The sequence below is a fragment of the Diceros bicornis genome, chromosome 14 (assembly GCF_020826845.1).
Source record: "Diceros bicornis minor isolate mBicDic1 chromosome 14, mDicBic1.mat.cur, whole genome shotgun sequence".
Taxonomy (NCBI): domain Eukaryota; kingdom Metazoa; phylum Chordata; class Mammalia; order Perissodactyla; family Rhinocerotidae; genus Diceros; species Diceros bicornis.
Window position 1 is genome coordinate 50,114,538 of NC_080753.1, and position 24,434 is coordinate 50,138,971.

General features: G+C 40.6%; 1 protein-coding gene across 1 annotated transcript; it reads right to left on the bottom strand.

The window, feature by feature from the left end:
- Positions 1–437: 437 nt before the first annotated feature.
- On the bottom strand, positions 438–24,220 carry STMND1 (stathmin domain containing 1). Its single transcript, XM_058554036.1, has 5 exons — positions 24,140–24,220; positions 13,912–14,092; positions 9,321–9,472; positions 2,009–2,140; positions 438–1,331 (listed from the first exon to the last, which is right to left on the bottom strand). Exons 1-5 carry the CDS (start codon positions 24,218–24,220, stop codon positions 1,044–1,046), a joined length of 834 nt encoding a protein of 277 aa, XP_058410019.1. The 3' UTR covers positions 438–1,043.
- Between the last annotated feature and the right edge of the window lie 214 nt (positions 24,221–24,434).

Below are 24,434 nucleotides of genomic sequence, written 5' to 3' on the forward strand. Positions count from 1 at the left end.
AGTTTGAGGAACTGGAGGTTCAGCGTGAGTGAATTGTGAAAGCTGAGATCCTTCCCAGTTGCAAAAAGGAGTCTGGACTTTACCTTGACCATAAATGGGGGCCAACAAAAGGTTTTACGCAGAAGACTGACTATTGTATAAATATGCAGAAGACTGTTGTAGTACTCCAGTTGAATGATGGTAGGGTGGTCTAAACTAGGTAGTCAGGGGAAAGGTATGAAAATGGACACAAGAGATCTTTAGAATGTAGACTTATAAGACCTGATAACTGATTAGATGCGGGTGTTAAGGGAGAAGGAAGAACCAAAGTCTAATTCTAATAAGAGGAGGGCCAGCAAACTCCTCAGTTGAGTGCCCGCAGGGAAGTAAGGACTCACTTTAAGCCTTCCTCTCAGCTGCCCCCCTCCCCCGCACCTCCTCCCACCCCTAGCCTCAACTGAAGTTTTTGTTTTTTCATAGGAAGAAAATTCCATACTTTACTTAATTCTGTGAATTGGATATTGCTTCCTTAACCTACGTGGATACAACTATAGTTCACCCACCTTCCAGATATTGCTTTAATCCTTCACATCACAAAGAGAATTTAAAAAACCAACTAAAAATACAGCATAAGAAGCATACAGATTATTAAAATACTTAATACAAATCCATACATTTTGTCTTAAAGGACCCTGAGAGGGTGGACATAGCCAGGAGGCAGGAACAAAAAAGAAAGATTTCATTTGGCACAAACACATTAACGTAAGCTAGAAGGTACTCACAAATTAAAGACGTATTCGTAATGTTTGAAGCCACGCTGGAGGCGAATGCCAACTACATAATATCGAAGCCAGTTAAATGTTCCTTTTTTTTTTTTTTTTTAACTAGCACAGCCATTTAATTTACTCAACTAACCTCCCACCCATGCAGGTCAATCATTCCTAAAGCCAAGGCAAACCCAGTGGGGTGAGGTCAGGCAGTCAAAGAAAAACATGAGACACACTACGAACATCACAACTGGGGAGAATGGACGCCTTCTCACGAAACTCACATCAAATGGCTTATCAGAATACGTCATCTGCTTGGTTGTAGGACATGTCTGACTCCACGACCCCAATCCCTTCATAATCGTTGTTTCTGTCACTTGAGGGCGCATCACTCTGACTCTTCTTCCTCTTCAACGGCTTTCCTCCCTGCAGGTCCGATGGTTCAAACACGGCACAACTCCCAGGGTTAAACTCTTTGACAAGCGGAACCTCGCCCCCACCGGGTTCAGCTGAATCTGAATGATGATTGGTTGCGGGCAAAAGTGGGTCACTCCGTAGCCTCTTCCTTATTTCTTCATCTTTAGCCTGAAAAGCAGTATTAAAGAATGAACAAGAGCCCAAATAACATTTCCAAGTTCTCATTAATATTGCCTGTCACTCACATGTATGGCTCCTCTACTTCATTATTCAGTCACTTAACAAACACAGGTCGAGGAATTACTGTTGAAGAAGACAGACACTCTCCGTTCCCTCATGGAGTTTCCAGGCTAGTCCTTGCTCTCTGGGACGCCAAGCAGAGGATGGAAACGAAGGCTGTCAGAGCAAAGCGGCGAGGGCTGGCTCCCGGCACAGTGGCTGGCGCAGGGTCACGGGGACCGCGTGTGCGGATGCTGCGGCACTCGTCTGATGCTCTGCCCAGCCTCCTCTCAGCTCCCATCCTCCACCCCCGCACCTCCTCCCACCCCGGCCCCGACTGAAGTTTTCCTTTTTTCATATGAAGAAAACTCCATACTTGACAATTCTGAGAATTGGGTATTGTTTCCTTAGGCTATATGGATGAGACTGTAATTCAACCAACTTCAAGATATTGCTTCACCACACAAAGAGAATTCTAGAAACTAAACATACAGCATAAGAAGCATACAGATCATTAAAATACTTAATATGAATCCATGCAATGTGTCTTAAAGCTGCAGACAGGAAAGGCCTGACACGAGCCCCTTTCAGCTGGCAGCACACTCCTCGTGCGGGAGCTCAGGCACCTTCCTGCGCTCCTCCGCGGCCTGCGTCTTCTCTTCCGCATCCTTCATTGTGAAATCTTTTGCTTCCTTTTTGATCTCAAGTTTTTTCAGCCTGGCTGGCGGCTTTCTCAGCGGCGTCTCAGTTGTGTTCACCTGGAGGAAGACACTTTTTAAAATGGAGAAACAAACATAATCCTTGGCAGGGGAGAAAGGGGACACATAGAATAAACACAGTTTACCATGTAAATCCTAAAAATCTAAACCTTCCCGGGGTAGACTTAAAAAACCACGTGAAAGCTAGTAACAACAGAACTAATTCCTGAAGATCTATTTCTTAGTAACAACAGGACTAATTCCTAAAGAAAAAAATCTATTAGATGCCTAGAAAAAAACAGGCTATTACCAAAAGACATGAAAGAAAGCAACAATGTCCTGAAACTGGAGGAAGACTCATGAGAAGGAAAAAAACCTTCAGAACAAATACGAGATGGAAAAAGTTGGTAAATGAGCGATGAATTTATAGTTCAAGGTAAAAAGGTAAACCCAACGATTTTTTTTTTTTTTTTTTTTTTTTTTTTGCTGAGGAAGATTTGCCCGAAGCTAACAGATGTTAGCTTCGGGCAAATCTTCCTCTATTTTGTATGTGAGCTGCCGCCACAGCATGGCCACTGAGAAGTGGTGTAGGTCTGTGCCTGGGAACAGAATGCAGGCCACTGAATCAGAACACTAGGCCACCAAGGCTTGCCGAAAACCAATGATTTTATAATATTCCACAAGCTACACATGACTTACATTTGAGAATGAGATTAGTTTTTAGTACTTTTGGTTTGTGCAAGCGAGAATTAACAATTACTGATGCAGCAACTCTGTGCTGGGTTTTACAAATGTTTTCATGACAGCAGAAAAAACCCACACTTTCATATAATTGACTACCCTTTACGCAGTTCAAAGCAGTATTAATGGCTTTCTGATTATAATTTCTAATTATAAAAAAAGAAAATTGTTGTAAAGGGTTTATAAAGAAAGTTTTAATTTACATGTCTTTCTTTTTAAAAATTAGTTTTTTTATAACATACATCGGTTATGAAAAATTAAAACAATACATAAATAGATCCCTAATCCTCTGTTTAACCAGCTGGCCCCCAGTCCCACTCATCAGCATGAACCATTTTAAAGAGTTCGATGTGTATCTTTCCAGACATTCTCTATGAACAAATATTTATACATATATATATGCAGTACATCTGTAATATTCAACCAAACATAAATGGGATTATATCACATACACTGCTCTGTAACTTGCTTTCTTCACGTAATTTAATATGGACATCTTTCTAGGGCAGTATATACAGATTTATTACAACTGGGGAAGGTCTTAATGAATTCCAAGGCTTCATTATAAAATGAACTGAAAATTGTTCTAGAAAATTTCTCTGAAGACTTTTAAAGACAAAGGAGCTACTGACATCCATTGTGATATCTAAAAGACTGTCTCTTCATGCTCCAATACTGCAGGCACTGAGAGAATAAATCAAACAAAGAGAGGCAGTTTAGCCTAGCAGAAAAAGGCACCAGATCTGGACTCAGACAGACCTGGGCTTGAGTCCTGGCTCAGCTACGGTGTGGCTTTGTGTGAGTTCTTAAACTCTGGATGCCTTGCTTTCCTCATACGTAAAATAGGTTTAATAATACTTATTTCACAGCATTGTTTAAAGAAAAAAAAAGAAGCAGCACATAGAAGCCACTCAGTAAATGGTAGCTACTTTTCATTCAGAGAAAGTGGTGACTTTTTTCAGTGACAGCACACAGAATCATAACCAAGACACAGTATTTGTCATGAAGGGGAGAAATGAGAGTGGGAATGGCAGAGGCCAGCAAGCAGGGGGCCTGGGCTGCCACCCCGGCTCTACCACTAATACCGCTGTGTGACCTGAGACAAGGCACCTCTTCTCTGCGGACGCCATCTCCTCAGATGTAAGAATAGTGAGGGGACTGAGGGCTGCTCAGGTTCCTTCCAGCTTTAAGGTCTACGGTTCTCAGAAAGCCTTTGAAAGGGAAAACATTTACTGAAGTGTTGGCTCGGCAACAGCCATCAGATAGTGTGACATGGTGACAAGTTGTTCACTACATGAAAACCATGGGTTGTCAAAGCAACTTCCCCTCCCCCATGACTGTATTATTTTCATGACAATTGGTTCTTGGGCCTCCTGCTGGCACAAGCCATCTGCTGAAAAGAGGGACATACTTGCTATGGTGGCTCAACTAGAGATACTGTGACATTGGTATGAAAACAGTTTTTTAGGGAAGTTCATTCATAGAGGGCTAAAAGAAAATGAAATAGTATTTCAAGATCCATTAAAGAAAGGCTTGATTTGGCTTTACAAAGGAGTCTGAATCTTGATTAAAGTGATGAGATCAGTGTTTCTGAGAGAACTTGGGTTTTCTGGTTTGGGTGGACCCTTCCTGTGATTTTATCTCAAAATGATGCTTATGAAATCATGAACTTCCTCCCCCTTGAGGAAGTTAATCCTACGTATGTAGCCCTGGTCCTTTCTTTAGTCTGACATTTTAAGTAGAAGCACAGAAAGGTCTGAGGAAAGATACTCGTATACGTTACCACTGGATTTTATGTCAGGATTTACCAACTGTTGACACTTCAAAATGATAACAATGATCACATTATACTTAGAGAGGTGCTACCCACAGAAACTAAAAAAAAAAAAAAGAAGCAGTGGCTGGCCTGGTGGCATAGTGGTTGGGTTTGTGTGCTCTGCTTCGGCGGCCCGGGGTTCGTGGGTTCAGATCCTGGGTGCAGACCTACACACTGCTCCTCAAGCCATGCTTTGGCAGTGACCCACATACAAAGTAGAGGAAGATTGGCACTGATGTTAGCTCAGGGCCAATCTTCCTCAGGCACAAAGAGGAAGACTGGCAACAGATGTTAGCTCAGGGCCAATCTTCCTTACCAAAAAAAAATCAACTTTAAAACCTACAGAAGTTACTAGTTTGATTATTTTCTTTAAGAATATGATCAGCATACTACCATGCCCAAAGATGCTGTGATAAGATTTGGGTCTTGTTTCTAACCAATCTAACTTGTCTATATTACTTCTTGCATCCACTGTGTGTTCCTCAGAGCTTTCCTGATTAACTATTGACCTGCAGATGAACCTACCTTGGCTGTACTCCCTTATCAGAGTCTCTCTCATAGAATAGGCAAATGCTTCTCGCAAGAGATCTGTCATTCCTGCTCTGTCCCTGTTAGACCTCCCAGGGAAGGTCACTCTGAGCGTTAACTGGCATTATTCAGTCTTTATCCAGTCAACTTCCTCCTCCTTAAACAACTCCCCATGAGGCTCAACAAATAATGTTAGAGACTCTGACGCAATGTGAATAAACTCCTTAACTGCACTAAAGGTTACCAAGTACAGAAGGCACCCAGAGAAGGGAATAAACTTTGACCAGAGACAGAAGGAGTCAATAGAGAATTCAGAGTCTTGCGTAGGGAGACCCAGGACACGCTAAGAGGCAGGGAGAAATGGGTTTGGGATAAAAGACACCTAAAGTGGATAATACCTATGTGGATAAAGGAGAGCCAATCACCTCTCTCTAAAGAGATCTATACCAATCCATATACATATTTACATGTGTAATGTATACATAAAACCAATGCACATTCAAAATATGGCCATTTAAGTCTCATTAGAATGTTTTAAAATACACTGGAAGATTCACTTAGTCTGATATTTAGCTTCTTAGTATTATATTTCTTACACATCATTATAATTCTTTTGAGTGAGCATAACATCTATTAGTATGAATATGCTTGAAAGCAGGTTATCCAGAGGGCACTACAGAATTGCTGTAGTACTAGCAAACAGGCAAATGATAAAAATTAAGAAAAAAGAAGAAAAGGGGCCCTGTGGTGGACACAGACACTGCCATGGACCTCTAGGGAGAGTAGCTCACAGGGGAGTCCCCTGATTCAGAAGATGAATGAAAGACCCTCACTTTTCAGCATCCTTTATTATATTTCACTCTAAATGATAACTGAATTAAAAATAACAACCTCATTAAGAAGGGAACTGATCTATGTCTAAAATTCCCTTGTATTTAAGTATACTATTGGCCTAAGTATACTATAAGAAGACTTGTTTTTAAAGTATTGTCACATTTATTATTCTATTTTTTCCCATAATATTTTATTTAAAAGATTTTTTTGTACCAGTGAAGAAATAGTGTTTGCATGTCTAATTGAATTCATCACACTGTAATAACTGCTGACATTAACATCTCTCTCTCTTTTTTTTTTGGGGGGGGGGTGAGGAAGATTGGCCCTGAGCCAACACCTGTTGCCACTCTACCTCCTTTTGCTTAAGGAGGAGTGGCCCTGAGCTAACATCTGTTGCCAGTCTTTTTCTTTTTGCTTGAGGAAGATTCGCCCTGAGCTAACATCTGTGCCAATCCTCGTCTACTGTGTATGCGGGACGCTGCCACAGCATGGCTTGATGAGTGGTGTAGGTCCACGCTCAGGATCCGAACCCGCAAACCCCAGGCTGCTGAAGCGGAGCATGCGAACCCAACCACTGGGCTGGTCCCTAACATCCCTTTTTAGACCATCCTTTTTTTGTGTGTTTCTCTGACTCCAGTTTGTTTTTTAGCCAATTTTATTTTATGTTATCTTTCTAAAAAACAATATTAAGTATTAATAGTTTAAAGTATTAACTGTCTAATAATATTTCCATTCTTCATGTGGTTCCCCTTTTAGTCCTTCAATATTCATTCTCAACTTCTTACATTGGCCTCATAACTCTTCCCAAAATATGTGAGACATCTGGTGTCTGACACACTTATGTTCTCACCTACACCTGAATCGAAAACTTTACCTGTGACACTGAGCAATTATATCTTCTTCATTTCCATATAGTTCCTGGGTATAATCTTAGTCTTATACCTGAAAATGTTATGTTTTCAAGAATATTTTAGAATTCTTTTTCACAATGAATGGGGGATTTCTATTCAAAGCATTAACCCTTTTTGAGGGTTTTGTGAACACATTTACTGAAACTTCAGGGCAGTGCTTCTCAGCCTGGGCCGCCCACTGGAATCACTTGGGAGCTTTCTAAAGCACCATAGCCGGGGCCCCAGCCACTGGTCCCAGGTGGGGCCTGGGCACTGGGATTTTTGAAAGCTTCCCAGGTGATTCGAATGTGCAGCAGGTTAAGGACCACTGCACTAGGCAATAAAACACTCAGCTGTGTGTTATTGCTCCGGCCTGTTGCAAGTCTGGCTTATGTTAGGACATCTTGGCCCAATTCCAAAGCAATAAAAAAAAAGAAAAGAACTGTGTTATTCTTGCCTACCTCTGCAGTCCTGTCACATTTAAATCCTTTTGAAAACACTCCAACTATGCTCCTGACAACCATTCCATTTCTATATAATATGAACAGAGTCTTCATCTTGGGTTCACTTAATGATGTTATTGAAAGTCAAGCCCATAGTTTTCATCTTTTAATAGATACATTTCTTTCATGATGTAGCTTATATTAATCAACCTTGCCTTCGCCCTTGCAAGGTCTGAGTCTGAACTCATTCATCTCTGGTGCTTGAATCACCAAAAACGGTTTTTCTGGTTTTTTTTTTTTTTGCGAAGAAGATCAGCCCTGGGCTAACATCCGTGCCATCTTCCTCTACTTTATATGGGACGCCACCACAACATGGGTCGACAAGCGGTGGGTTGATGTGCGCCCAGGATTGGAACCTGAGAACCCTGGGCCACCGAAGCGGAGCACGTGCACTTAACCACTGCACTGCCGGCCTGGCCCCACCAAAAAAGGTTTTAATGCTATTCCCACTGGTGTTAGCATCAAAGTTCTACAGCATTTCCTTTAACAAGTCATCACTTAGCTGCTGAATGTTTCCACAATCTATTCTTCTCCAGATTGCTCTCCTGTCTTTTTCTTTTGACATACCTTCTTTTTTTCTGACCCCTAGAGGCTCACCTACAGCTAGAAAAAAAATCTCTCCTCTCCCTTTCCATATTAAAGACCTATCTTTCTTTCAATACTTTCAAATAAGATAAGGTACTCCAAAATGCCTTGTATCTTGACAGCATTGTACAGATGTAAATTGTCATTATATTGGCATTATCTTTTCCACTATATAATCCATCTTTCCCTTTCCCTTTCCCTTTCCCTTTCTCCCACATCCTCTTATTATTGGCAGCCTGATAATATCATTCATAAGGTTTAGCAATCTGCTCTCTTTTCCCCAAATACTTTCTGCAGGACTTATTTTCCTTCTTCAAAAGAAAATGCCACTTTGACATTTATTCATGAGTTCTCAGGATTTCCTACACACAGAGAAGGAAAGTACCTTTATTCAAACACTAAGTGACTTGGTCTAGGTGGCAAATTTGATCTAAATAATGAATCTTTTTATTTCCAATTGACTGTTTTCCCTACAACACAGGGCTCCATTGAGGAGACTTCGATGCAAGTTCTGGTCTCTATTTCCACCATTTCTGTTGCTTTCTTTTCTTTCCCATTCATTTTTCCCCAGGCTTCTTTTATTTGCTATTTATTCTTTTCATCTTCTTTCTTCTGTCTATGCTTTAGGACTACTGGTGCTGCCTGGGAGCACTGGTTAAAAACAACAACAAACAAACAAGAAAACAAAACAAAACAACAACAACAAAACCTGCTATCCTCTTCACAAGTTTACACAGAACTTATTAAAAAACTAGGAACTCAAGACTTTGGCCACAACCAGTTAAAATCAGAGTAAAAATATTGTTCACACTAAAGAAAAATGATGATAGATTAGTCAAGATGAATCAATAAAGAAAAATAAGAGTATAACAATTTCTGTAATTGTATTTATTTCCTCATGTTTGACCTTAGGGTGTGTATATAAATGTACAAGCTTATCGGTTTCAGCTTTGGCATTTAGGCCTATTTTCTTATTGGAGAATCAGAATTTAGTTTTATACTCACAGGCGATGCTTAATAAAAACTGCTGAGAGAATGAAGGCATGTTATTCAATGGGGCTTACTGTGTCTCAAATTTAGGAAAACCAAAGATATGTTTTATTGGATTCATTAATCATTAATGATTAGGGCAAATCATTAATGATTAGGGAAATTCTGGAATTTGTAGAGAAGCATGGTGTGCAGAGGGGTGAGGGAATTTATGGGAGAAAAATCTGGCTTAGATAAATGCTATAATCTGTATTATGACTCTAAGATGTCCACGCTGGAAATAATAACTCATGATCAATCATACTCTATTGCTATTTTTAACTATAAGCTAATGTTAATTACAAATTACTTGCCATGACATCATATGAGTCTCCGTTGCTAAATACTTTGCTGTGGCTTTGTATTATTCCTTGAACAATTAATTCCTCCAGGATGTCTGATGACTTTTGTCGCTCTCGATTCTCTAGGGTTTGGGGTTTATGGATTAATCCATTGGTCACTAGGTCTATCAAGGGAAAAGAAAAAAGAAAGCAAAATTTAAGCATGAAGATTTTCATCAACCAAATGCTAAAAGGATGCTTATAAATTATGCTAGTTAATTAAATCTTAGTTTTAACACTCTTACCTAAATATCTGTTTCTATTATAATCTTTGAATGCTTTGAAGTTTAAATTCTTAATGTTCTTACAGAGGGTACACATCAACATAATATACTGTTTACTTAGCAGGTCTTGTATTAACATAACAAAAAGTCTTTCATGTGCTGCTGTGTACTACTTGTTGTAACAACAGTTATACACTTGGGTATGACTACATGGGTTCTCTGCACTAATTATGAAGCTAAACCACCGTTAAGAATCAGACATTCTTTCGGTGACTCTTTATGAGTTGCAGTTTAGTTTCTATGCTTTGTATACAAAGGATAAACAGCTTGATGTTGCCAAGAGACTTGTCGTTCTGCAACCTTGAGTTTACAATTACGCCATCTGCTAAATCTGCATAAGTAAAAGTAAGCCTGTTTGAAAAGAGGCTTTGAACCAAATCAGAACCGGAGTTCAGTGATATCATCTAAATTTTTGTAAGTGATTCTAAAAATCAGCACTGAAACAGTTTATAGGTCTATAATAAACAGTTTATTATAAACTGCACTAATGAGAGAGACTTCTCATCACAGATCACCCAGTTATATCAATGAGCAAACAAGTGGTTGTTTTTACCTCTCCACATTAGAAAATAAAGGTGTGATATGGAGTCCTCAAAAATGAGCTGTCTTCTAGTTTGTAACATTAAGGAAGTCTTGATAGTAACCAAATCCATTCCATTTAGAAGATGGAGGCTTTTTTGGAAAATTTCTAACCTCACTGGTTAACAAGACAGTTTTCATGAATTTGTAGTGGGAAGATAGAAAAAACACACAGACACACACACACTAACCAGATGTCTCTCACTTCAGCATATTAGCCTTCCTTTTAGGAGATTTCTCTGATTTACCACTGCAAGGAACTCCAAAAAATTCCCTACCATTTCATTATCTTTCCAGTGCTGTTTCTTCTACCCATGGACGTGTGTGAAATAGAGCTAAAACTCATTTTAAAGTGCTCCACACAGATTTTGGTACAGAGTCATAAAACATATCTTCCAGGAAAATAGAAACTTGAAACAACAGAGAAAAATTCAATTAAAAAGTTAGAGGTAAATCTTCTTCAAGGAATTAGAATAATTTTTTGTTAGAAGGTGAGCTTATCCAGAGGGTCAAAATAATAACAGTTACTATCTATTGAGCACTTAAGTACCTGGTACTATATTAAGTACTTTATATACATATAATCATTTCAATCCATTTTTTTCTGAGTCCACCAAAGTATTTGGCTTGACATTTACAGTAGCTAACCTATACAGAAATCCCTGGACTATATCAGTCATCTCAACTAATTTTCACAATTCATTGGGACATCGAAGACTATTAGGTGAATATTTAAAAATAACATTATGCTTCTTTCTGATTATAAAAGCAATACAGGGTTATCATAGTAAACTTGGGAAATATAAAAAAGAAAATAAAAATATCTATACTCTTACCATTCAGAGATTACCATTGTTAACACATAAAATTTTATTTTTATAAATTTGACATCATACTAAATACACAGTTTTATTTTCTATGTAGTGAGCATCTACGTTAGTATTTTCTCATACATTAGAAATTTTTCATAAGCAGAAACGTAAAAAGTGAAGTCATAGAAGAAAACATGGTTGAATTCATCTTTAAGCTTGGTGTAGGGAAAGGCTTTCTAATTATGAATCAAAATCCAGATTCAATAAAAGAAAAGATTGATCAATTTTACTACATTTAAAAAAACTATGGCAAGGCAAAAAAAAAAAATCACCACAATAAAAATCAAACATAGATATCACATACCTCCTGTTGTGATGTACTAAGCAGGATACAATATCATTTTTGGTATTCTTGCTAAAAATGCATAACCTAAACCTAATCATGAGGAAATATCAGAAAAACCCAAATTGAGGAACATTTTACAAAATAAATGGCCTACATCTCCAAATATATCAAGGTTATAAAAGACAAAGAAAAGCCAAGGGATTCTTCCAGATTAAAGGACACTAAAGCCACATGACAGCTAAATTAAACATGTGATCCTGGATTAGATCTTGAAGCAGACATTTATTTATAAAGCGCATCTGTCAGACAATTGATTAAACTTGAATGTGGTCTGTAGATGAGATAATAGTACTCCATCAGTGGTAATTTCCTGATTTTGATCCTTGTACTGTGATTTTGCAAAGAATGTCTTTGTTTTTAGGAAATACATACTGATGTATTTGAGTAAAGTATCATTATGTCTGTGACTTGCTTTCAGAAAAAACATACTTATATATGGGAGAGAGCGAGAGGGGAGGGAAGTAGGGAGGGAGGGAAGGAGGAGGATGATGGGGGGAAAATGTGGTACAATGCTAACATTTGGGGAATCTGGGTGAAAGAATACAGGATTCTTTGTTTTTTGCAACTTTTCTTATCTGAAACTGTTCAAAATAAGAAGTTTTTTTTTTTGAAAGGAAATACTTGGAAAACGTTAACATGAAAATTGAATTTTTTGTGTGTGTGTGAGAAAGATTGGCCCTGAGCTAGTATCCATTGCCAATCCTCCTCTTTTCGCTGAGGAAGATCGGCTCTGAGCTAGCATCTGTGCCCATCTTTCTCTATTTTGTATATGGGATGCCGCCACAGCATGGCTTGACGAGCGGTGCATCTGTCCGTGCTGGGGATCCAAACCTGCAAACCCTGGACTGCCGAAGCAGAGTGTGCGAACTTAACCACTACACCACTGGGCCGGCTCTCTGAAACTTGAAATTTTTAACAAATATACTCTGTAGATGTGAAGAGCAGGGATGTAGAAAGGAAGACGCCAAGGCCTGGGAGACAGAGGAGAAACCAGGCAGAGAAAAAGTATACAGCTCAGGGCACTAGTTCTTATTCCTTCTGTGGTAAGATCTTTCCTGAAAACTAATTTACACTACATTTTGAAAACATCTGTAGTTCACTCCCTCCCAAGCTACTCTCTCAGCTCTACTCTGCTTACCTGTGGCCCCCTCATACTGCTGTCAACAGTGTATGGCTGGCGGGACTGACTGTCCGAGGGCATACCCAGGTCCCTGCTGCCTGACAACCTGTAGTCTGTTAACACCATAGATACTGAGCATTTGTGCTGCAGTCTAGGAGGGATTCTCATCAACAGAATTATCAGAGAGAAAAAATACATGTGCTGGCCCAACCCATAGAGAGAGGGAGGGGCCATCCTTGCCCTGCACCCTCGTCCTCCTACCTCATTCTCAGAGGTCATGTCTACACCAAGTCAGAAGCACCAGACGAGGGTGAATGTGAAATTTGTGATAACTTGAGGGTGCCACAGAAATCCACAAAAAAGAATCTCGTCTATTAACTCATCTGTTTTCCAATGCTAACTTGTACCTAGGGAAGAGATTGCAGCGATGAGGGATGAAATGAACCCCTTCACCCCAAATAAAGCAGAGTACATTTCCTTGTGGTCTGTTAAGTTCAATTGGTTCCAAGGCTGATGAAATATAAATAAGAGCTCTTAAATTAACATTGGGGGGTAACTCAAGTAGAGCAAAAACACAGCGTAGGAAAAACCACAAATTGTTTCTAAAGAACACACCAGGTTGTAATTACTTCTTCCATGTTTTTGAAAGATTCTTTTATTGTATTTTTGCTGATACTTTGGATGAGGAGAGACAAGGGACATAGTTTGATGTAGCTGTTATTTATTTTTTTCAAGTATAGAACTTTCCCTTGGAAAGAGGTTAACACAGTGGGGGTTGAAAAGAATTTAAGTGCAACTTAATTCTTTTCAACCAAAGCCAGTGCAACTCCTATTCCTAAGGCCTGTTCCCAACTACCAACAAGGGCTCTTAGTTAAAAAAAAAAAAAAGAGGAGACTGGCCTGGTGGCATAGTGGTTAAGTTCGTGCGCTCCGCTTCGGTGGCCCGGGTTCACAGGTTCGGATCCCAGGTGTGGACCTACACCACCCATCAAGCCATGCTATGGAGGCATCCCACATACAAAATAGAGGAAGATGGGCACAGATGTTAGCTTAGGGCCACTCTTCCTCAAGCAAAAAGAGAAAGATTGGCAACGGGTGTTAGCTCAGGACCAATCTTCCTTACTAAAAAAAAAAAAAAAGAAGATGGTTTTAATTACTTCATTGACAAGAAGATTAATGATTAGTATTATTTACTCACCTAATGAAGGTGTAAGGCTAAATCCTAATCTTAGAGATAAGGACCTTGCAATTTAGAGTCCTGCCTGGCCCCCAAAGCTGTGATAACGTGGTCACCAAACATAAACTATAAATTATACTCAGCAAACAGTATTTTATGGAGATCAACATGAATAGGGGCTGTTACCTGAATTTACTCTTCCGTTTCTCTCACTAGAAGATGGGGAACTTTCTGGAATAGTTCCGGGTAGGCTTCCCAACTGGGCCTGTTTTTCGAGGCCTTCAGGGCTGCCCACAGGGTCCTTGGGCAGCGCAGCTTCAGTTTGGGGTCTGCAGTTCTCCCCAGAATGAGCCACACCGACATCAGCCTGTCAAAAGGGAATGGCTTTGTGAGTTAAGATTTCTTAGAAAAAGAAAACAATGTTGCAAGGTCTGCTTTGTGACTATTTTAGCCAACAGTATCTGTGGCAGGCTGAATAGTACACAGCAACCTATTAATGTTACCTTATATGGCCAAAGGGACTTTGCAGATGTGATTGAATTAAGCACTTTGAGATGGCAAGAGTATATTGGACCACCCAGGTGGGCCCTAAATGTAATCACACGTGTCCTTATACATGGGAGGCAGAGGGAGATTTGACTACAGACAAGGAGAAGGTAAGCAGAGACACATCTGAAGATGCTACAGTACTAGCATATGAAGAGGAATGGCCACCAGCCCGGGAATGTGAGGAATACAGCTCTAGAAGCTGGAGAAGGCAAGGAAGAGGCTTCTGTCCTCAGAGCCTCTGAAAGGAACCAGCCCTACCAACATCTTGACTTGAGTCCACTGGAACTGATTTTGGACTTCTGACCTCCATACTGTAAGAGAATAAAGCTGTGTTGTTTTCAGTCACTAAATTTATGTTAATTTGTTATAGCAACAATAGAAAACTAATATTGTATCTGATATGAATCTACTGGGTACAAGCTATTATGCTGAGCATTCTGGAGGATATCAACATGGACAAGTTCAATCATCAAATGTGAAAAGTAAAGATACTTCTGTGTAAAAAAGTTTTTTTTAAAAGAAACTACCTTTATTGTTTTTGCTGATTAAAAATGTAATACAGGGGCCGGCCCAGTGGTGCAAGCAGTTAAGTGCCCGTGCTCCGCTGTGGCGGCCTGGGGTTCCCCAGTTCGGATCCCGGGCGTGCACCAACGCCCTGCTTGGCAAGCCATGCTGTGGCGGCGTCCCATATAAAGTGGAGGAAGATGGGCACGGATGTTAGCCCAGGGCCAGTCTTCCTCAGCAAAAAAAGAGGAGGAGTGGCAGATGTTAGCTCAGGGCCAATCTCCTCACCAAAAAAAAAAAAAAAAAAAGTAACACAGACAGGTAAAAATAATTAAATAAAACAGAAGGAAGTAGCGATGATCAGTTTTATGTGTCAGTTGAGCTAGGCTATCATAGCCAGTTATTCGATCAAACGCTAATCTAGGTTTTGCTGTGAGGGTATTTGGTACATGTGGTTAACATCTACCATCAGTTGACTTTAACTAAAGGAAATTATCCATGATAATCTGGGGGGGCCTCATCCAATCAGTTGAAGGCTTTAAGAGAACTGAGGTTTCCCTGAGGAGGAAGGAATATTGTCTGTGGACTGCAGCTTCAGCTCCAGCCTACTCTTTCTGACCATCTACTCTAGTGTATGGATTTTGGGCTTGCCTAGCAGCCCCCATAATTACATAAGCCAATTCCTTGTAATACATCTGTCTGTCTGTCTACCTATCTATCTATCTATCTATCCATCCATCCATCCAACCAGCCATCCATCATACTGGTTCTGTTCCTTTGGTAGAACCCTAAATAATACAGAAACACAATAGGAAATCAGAAGTACCATTCCCCAGACAAAAGCACTATTAACATGTTAGTATATAACTTACCAAATGTGTTTGCTCATATAAATATAACCTTTAAAAATAAATTGGAATTGGCCAATTAGCACATGAAAAGATGTTCTTATCTTTCGGTCATTAGGGAGATGCAAATCAAGACCACAATGAGATACCAGTTCACATCCACCAGGATGACTATAATGAAAAAGACACATAATAATAAGTGTGGGCTGGGATGTGGAGAAATTGGAACCCTCATACAGTGCTGTGGGAATGTAAAATGGTGCAGCCACTTTGGAAAACAGTTTGAGAGTTCCTGAAAAACTTAAACATAGAGTTACCATATGACCCCCAATTTCAACTCCTAGGTATATACCCAAGCAAAATGAAAACATATATTCACACAAACACTTGCACACAAATATTCATAATTATTATTCATCATATCAAAAAAGTAGAAACAATCCAAATGTCCATCAACTGATGAATGGACAAATAAAATGTGGTATATAGACACAAAGGAATATTATTCGGCAATAAAAAGAAATGAAGTACTGATATATACTGTGACATACGTGACATTTGAAAACATTATGCTAAGTGGAAGAAGCCTGACACAAAGATCATTCTATTTATACGAAATGTTCAGAATAGGCAAATTAATAGAAACAGAGTGTAGATTTAGTGGTTGCTTAGGAAATGGGAGTTGGCTGCTAATGGGCAGTCGTTTCTTTCGGGGGGGGAATAAAAATGTTCTAAATTAGATTGTGGTGATGAGTTTGAATGTACATTTTAAATGGGTGACTTGTATGATATGTGAATTACTTTTCAATAAAGCTGCTTAAAAAATAAAATAAATCAGGTTATATATTAAATGACGTTATATTTCTGTAACCTGTTTTTTCCATTAACAATATATCAGAGACATTTACCTATGTCAATATATGTAGGTCTACCTCATTCTATGTAACCATGGGGAGTAGCCTTTATTTGACAATTGCATTGTAGCCTATTACGTAAGTGTACCACAATTTATTTAACCAGTTCCTACTGAAGGACATCTAGGTTTTTTCTAACTTTTCAATATAATAAACAGTGCTTGCATGACATCTGTGCATACACATCAATGTGAACTCACCCAGTCAGTCCATGAGAATAAATTCCTAGACGTGGACATGCTGGATCAAAGAATATGCACATTTTATACCAATAGGTGTTTCCAGAGGGCCCACCTTAAATTCTGCACTGACTTACAATCCCACCTTCTCAGGATGTCTATTTCTTATTACCACAGTTCCAGTGCTTATAAACAGGTCAAAATACAGTGTAAAAAGGGCCTATATGTGATTCAGCAAACCACTGACTCCAAAATGCTGGTCCACGTCAAATTCTTCACAGTTCCACGAGAAAGGAAGAAAAATAAGCAAAATGCAATGAGTTTTTCATAAAGCTAAATTAATTTGATTTAAAGAACTGTCATTTATTTTGAGAGGAAGCATATTTTAAATATTAATATGTTCAGGAAAACTTTTCTTGTATCCCCTCTAACTACCATGTCCCCTCTCTCCCAGAGCTGACCCTTCTTTCATTGCTGGGTTGCAACTTTCCTACTTCTCGTTCAACGCAAGCCAAGGCTTCTAGTAGATGTTGTCGGCTAATCTCTTCTCCATCAAAGACACACTTGTCAGAGGAAGCTTTCTTAGTGCCCCTAGAAGAGATAAGAACAAAAGCATCTTCCACAGAGTATTGTCTTGTGGCTCTTCTCAGTCTATTGACTTTACTTTTTCGGCCCAATGGGTGCTCTTGTTCTCCCCTGAGTCTTCAGAGACCCTCAGGACTCCAGCCTCCAACTCCTACTCTGCAGCACAGCCCTGTTGTACTAATACACGTTTGTATCTTGTTGGGGGTAGAGAAGGGTGTTAAAGAGGAGATGCCTGAATTGGGCCTTGATGAATGACTTTCCAGTGGGCAAGGAGGAAAGGTCATTTTAGACAGAGGACAAAGCACATTCAAAGACGGGGTGTGAAACACTATTGTGTGTCCATGAACTTGAATTATTCCAGTGACGGAGTAGAAAGTGGTAGATGCTGAGGTGGGAAAGGGAAGTTTTTTTGTGACAAGTAAAGGAGTTTGATATTATTTCGAATACAACAGGAATCCTTTGTAGGATTTTTATACATGGAAGTAAAATAAAATGATTAGGTGTGTTTTCAGAAAGGTCAATCTTGGGTTAGTGCAAATGGCGCAAGTTGAAGGAAGGAAGGCACAGAACAGCGCAGACAGTTACGATTATTGCAATTGTCCACGTGAGATTTGATTAACCACGAACTAGGACAGCGGTAATGAAAATGGGGGGGAAGGTTGGCTGGGAAATATTAGAAAGGTAGATAACAGACCTCCCAGAGCTTCAGTTTAAAGGAGGGAGGTCCCTCTGGCTCTACACCATGACTCTAGGAATTAAACAGAAAGCATTCCCTTTAGGAAAACTAAATACACCATAGAACACTGGCATGAAACTCTTGGTACTTTCACAATCAAAATCATACAAATTTTAGAAATCTAAGCACGTTGACCATTTTCTGGAAGCAGGCCAAAGTTTGAAGTCCCCCAGAAGCTAAGTAGAAATCACAATAGCTAGGTTATGGTGGCCCCATCACTCCCATCAGAACAATAGCTAGGTTCTCATAACTCAAATAGGGATTCTGGCACGTTCGTAGGGAGACTCACATAGTTCTTTATCACTGTGTTTATATAACATGATCACTCCAGCTAAACCAACATCAGTTCATTGTGTGAGGGTTAATGAGTTCTGTGGCTCAGAACGACAGGGGAAAATATGAAAAATCAACCAACTGAACAAACAAACAAGTAAGGAAACAAAAACTCAACGGATCTGAAATACGAATCAGCACAAGGAGAAAGCCTGAGAGCGACGGTGTGCTTTTCTCTTTCTCTCTCCATCTGTCTTTATTCCTAGACACAGTTACTGCCCGTGCAGTCCTTCAATAGTAGCCGACCCAGGAAAAGAGTCTTTATACGTAACATAGTATGTGTTATATTATTATATAATAATAATCATATTATATCAGACAGGGTCTCTTTTTCCTTTGCTATATGTCATATACATATTTTACTGTGGTGGTTACATATAACAGGAAAAGGAGACCCTGCCTCATGCTAATCTTTTAGGGGCTCACAGTTCATACTGAAGGTAAAGATCATGTTGAGCATTCTTTCCCCTCTTTCTAAATAAATTATTAAAAACCAATATCGGCAGTGATAGTAAGACAGGTATTTTCACAAGTTCATTTTGGTTTGTAGATCCTTTGTTTTTGGAACCTAGCAAAGCACTGGGTTACATGCAGGGACTAATTTTGCCATTTAATATTTCCCAGTGGAGATCCTGAAAAATTTAACTGATTTAACAACAACAACAAGCAAAATGCTCACATTGGAACTGAGAGCAAACATGGATATTTTCAGTCTAAAAGGTGGCTTTTCACAAAGATATTCTGTCAACTACAAGGTGGAATAGATTTAAATGCCACAACCCTGAATGACTTTCCAATTGTTTCATCAAAGTCACTAATCCAGGCCTTAGCAAGGATCTTTACCCACTTACACTTATTTAGATACAGTCTGCCTTCAAGCTCTGTGAGTGACCAAAACTGAAATTGTAGCAGATGAAACACAATCTTTCAGCATAAAATAGCATATACAGCCTTCAGTTTCCAGAGCAGAAATTTAAGGTTTTTCTCTTTTGAAAATTAAGAATGTCTTTCAAATATCTTATCTATGTGCAACACATTCTGGAAATTTTGACCCAATTTCATAATCTAGACTTGAGAATAGACCTATTTCAAGGACCAGAGATACTCACAAAGTAATTAGATCTCTGCCTCTCAGTGATAGGGCTAAACAGTTTTCTTGCTCGGTCTATGCACGCAGAGTTTACATTTTCACACCAATAAAAAGTTTGTCTGCAGAGGTACTGGGGGAGGCAGCAGGCAGGTGGGTGGAAGGTTTTCTTTTTTCCCTGAGATGAAGTTGTAGAAGTACCGATTCAATGTGTTTCTATACTTTGCATCAATTTGATTTTATACTTCATTGTCTTGGGGATAACATTTTATCAATTTTAGGCAGAATTGAAAAGCTGTGCATTCCAAGCTAACAGCTATGCATGGGAATTATCAGCATTGCAAAAATTGTATTACTTTTAATATAGATAGGGTTTTGTGGGGTTTTTTTGGCATGTTTTGGGGTTTTTTTTTTTTTTTTTTTTTGGTCTGGAGGGGTTACATGTTGTGTTCCAAAGCTTTTGGGAAACAAATTTGCCAAACAGCTTGGAGGGAGTCGTTTGTCAAGGCTTCCTGAAGCTGAAAACTTCTTAAATCAAATTATTGGCAGATGTGTTTTATAAATATATTTGTCTGTAGACATATAGGAAAAATTTGTTCTTCAAAATTTGATTTTACTAGTTTACTTCTAATGAATGCAATAATAAATAGCAACCTTCCAAAAAGCACTCAGAAATATGATCTTTTACACAACTGGATTTTAAGAAATAATTTAGTCCTTTTTACTGACGATGAACAAGAATTTTCTTATTAAAATTCAGGGAAAAACTGTGAAGGATACTTAGAGATCATTTATTCCAATCTAGTCTTTCCCCTTTTATAACAAGCAAGAAACTCTGAGTTAATCATATAGAAGAGCATTTCTCTGACTAAGAAAAGTTTCCCATTTTTTTCTTATTATGCATTATTTTATTACAATGTCTTCTTGCCACTTTGGACTAAGGTAAACGTGAAGGGAAAGTCTGTAGGCAGATCTCACAAACTTTAATTCAGAATATATTAAAGTTGTGCTGCTAGGAAAGATACATACGTCATGCAAGCAAACACGTTCATCTCATTTTAATGACAGTGCTGAACTGCTGAATTCTCAGCTCAATGCATTTATGAAGCAGTACTGTTTTGACAGCTAGAGAATGTTTAATTAATAATCATACCTTTCCCGGAACAGATTTCCAAAGTCAAGTGTTCGGGGTGGGGAAAGAGAAGTATACGCGTGAGTCGACTCTGAGTCTACTTTCAGGTTATTTTAGTACTGAATTTCCTCCTTGCTGACCACCATTAGTCCAGTTATGCGACCAGGAGACAAGAAGACACTGAGGAATCGGAGGAACTGGGAGGGAAGTGCAGTCACCCAAGAATACTCATTTAGTGCCTGGTCTGCATCAGGCAGTAAGCAGGGAGATGATACAAAACAGCTCCTGTCCTCGAGAAGGTAACAGCTCAGGATGGGAGGCAAACATGGAAACAAATAAATACAATCAAATGTTTTGAAATGTGATGGGAGGAGGTATAAGGTCAATTCTGCAGTGGCGGGGAGAGAAGGGGGGTTGGGCAGAGCGGTCTTGAAAGATGGGTACATATTTGCATGTGGCCCAAGAAGAGGGAGAAAGAAAGGTCTGAGAGGAGAGAAAACAGTGGATGCAAAGGGATGGAGATAGGAACAGCACGGATTTGGGGAACACCAAGTGGTCAGGTTTGACTAGAATATGAGTGTGGGAAGAGAGGAAACTGGAGAATTTGCCGGAAGTCAGCTTGAGGATGGCTAGTAAGGCATGCTAAGGATTTAGGATTTTATCTTATATAAATATAAGTAATGTAAGTAATAATAACAATTGCAATGACTAACATTAAGCACTCATTCCGCACCAGGCATTGGTATGAGCATTTTACATGAACTGAATTCATTTAATCCTACAATAACTCTATAAAATAACTATTATTATTATTACCCTCATTTTACAGATAAGGAAACTGAGACACAGAGATGCTAAATAAGTTGACCAAAGTCACACAACCGACAAAGAGTGAACCCAGAAATCAAACCTAGGTAGTCACAATCTTGACCACTGGTTTGGGTGGCTACCTAATGGGTTGGTAACTTTTTTCAGCCGAGGGTGACATAATCAGATTTTATTTTAGAATGATCACTCTGGAGGTCATGTGGAAGATTGGAGCTGGTGGGCAGGTGGGAGTGGGTAGTTGAGGAAGGGTCTAGAGAGACCAGTTAGGAGACTTGTACAAAAATCCAAGGGAAAGGCAATGACTCTCTTACCCAGGAAATTCAGGAAGAAACTCAGAAACCCTCCCTAGCCTTGGGGAGGCTTGGCCCAGAGGGACCTGGTATATTTGACATCTGGAGAGGATTGCTTTTTAGCACTCCCTCCTCCTCTAATAAATAACAGAATTATTTTCAGTAATAACCATGAAATGGAACAAATGATAATGCTCAGAAAGGAAACACAAATATTGAAATTTTTCTTCTATTGAAGTCTTACAAGTAATCACGCCAGTAAAATAAATAAAAATAAAATGAAGATTTTTGTATGAAAAAGAGAAAAGCACAATGGATTAACACTTTAAATCACATCAATATATGTTTTGGAAAAAGAGAGGGAAAAAAGTATTCGTACATATTAGTCCAAAGCAATATTGAGTAATAACAAAGATGACCAAATTGTTCCCAAGAAGCCCATAAATCTAGGCGGGAGAGGGAGATTTAAACATTTACCACATGATAAGGGAGCATCACAGCAGTGGTGTTTGGGCTCAGTACTGAAGGATAAGTAGGAATTCATCAAGTGAACTGGGAATGGGGCCCGGAGAGGGCATTCCAGGAAGAGCGAATGGCATGTGGAAAGGCGTGAAATGCGATGAAGCCTGGAAGAATCGAGCCCTGCAAGTTCTTGGTTTGGCAGACCCGAGAGTCCCCAAGTGAGAGGGACTGGAGAGGAGAGGATGACATTAGAGAGACTGGTGGGACCAAATGTAAAGGGTTTTGCACATTCCAGGGAATCTTAAGAAGACAGGTGGCAGCGTGGGAGGTAGACTGGTTAGGGTGGTGATGGGAGAGACAGAAAGACCCAGTAAGAGGTAACAGGGCCCTAAACGCAGACAGTGGCAGTGGGGATGGAAAGCAGAAAACAGTGTTAGGATGGGTGGGCATCTGGGCACAGGTTTCCCCCAGGGCACCAGGTACCAAGCCTGAATCTCAGCCTTTCCTGGCCTCTGGTTTGTTTTGTGATGTGCTGCAAGATCCCAGCAGATGCGCCTCACACATAGTCGGTGCTGTAACTGGCATCAGATAGTGTCTTGCACGTTGCCTGCTGAGAGAAAACGTCTGCTCTTTAGCCAGTAGTTCCAAAGATGCCTTGTAGGAAGGCTGACTATAAATCCTGGTTTGCTGTGGACAGTATGGGCTTAAATTAGATGTCTGGGCAAATTTATTAACAGTGTTCCCTTTCACTCTTAAAAGTATCCTGCTTTTGATGATAATTTATATGGTAACATTATCTTTGGGTAAGCCTTCTTAAAGGGCCCCTTGTGGGTTCCTAGTTCTGTTTGTGGAATCTTTTTTTTTTTTTATAATTTTATTTTTTTCCCCCAAAGCCCCAGTAGATAGTTGTACGTCATAGCTGCACATCCTTCTAGTTGCTGTATGTGGGACGCGGCCTCAGCATGGCCAGAGAAGCGGTGCGTAGGTGCGCGCCCGGGATCCGAACCTGGGCTGCCAGCAGCGGAACGCGCGCACTTAACCGCCAAGCCACTGGGCCAGCCCTGTTTGTGGAATCTTAATGGTGGTGAGGATGGGAAGAAGTCATGGACCTCATTTCTGCCTGGATCAATCTGTCCCTCTGTGCTCCACCCTGGAAAAAATTCCCCTTCATGTCTCCAGAAGAATTACGGGGATGCAACCCTGAGGGAGAATGGAAAGAGTATGGGGATGAGACTATTGAAAATTAGAGTCTCTCTCCGCTATGTCCCCAAACAAGGTGTGCAGCCTCAGGCAAGTGGCCCACCTCTCTGGGCCTGAGGGTCTTCATATGGGAAGCGAGAGGACTCAGCCAGAGGCTTCTAAGGTGTCTTCCAGCTCCAAGGAATTCCCAGAGGGCGCACTTTCCGGAAGCAAATAATATATGGCAGCTCCTCAACTCCTACCCTCTCCTGAGAATCACCACCAACCCCAGCTCTGCGCAGAATGCACCGCTCATCCCATTATTCCTGCATCTGCCCTGGGGTGTGATCACCTTAGCAGGCTCCAGAAACACAAAAGGCTCTCAGGGGCCAGCCCCGTGGCTTAGCGGTTAAGTGTGCGTGCTCCGCTGCTGGCAGCCCGGGCTCGGATCCCAGGCGCGCCCGGTCCCACCACTTGTCTGGCCATGCTGAGGCGGCGTCCCACATACAGCAACAAGAAGGATGTGCAACTATGACATACAACTATCTACTGGGGCTTTGGGGGGAAAAAAAAAGGTTCTCAAAGCTACTCCTAGAGCAGCAGGAGTCCTGGTTAACGCAGCAGCTAAACACCAGCTGAATCAACTTGCGACACCGCCGCGCACCCCACTGCTCACCCACTGGGCGGGCTGTGAGCCCGAGGGCACCCTGCTGCAGCCGACTCCAGTCTCCCCCAAGCGTGGCACAAGGCTTTATGCCTGTTTGTCTGTTTTTGTTTGTTTGTTTTACCTTGACCTTCTCTTCCCATCCCTTTTTGGGCGCGGGGACCCGTCTCTGCTCTTCAGCAGGCTGGGAAGGTCCGCAGCCCATGGCGTGCGCCGCGCGCTCCTCCTCGGCCCAGCTCCGCCGCGCGCCCCCGCGAGCGCTCCCCGCCGCGCCCCTGCGCCCGGGCGCCCGCGGTCCAGCGCCCCGGAGCCCCGCGTTCCTGTCCCTGAGCCCCAGCGCCTCCCGCCTCTCCCACCTCCCGCGCTTAAAGGCTCGGCAGGAGGCGCTCGGCGCCTGGGCAGTTGCCGGGAACTGTTGC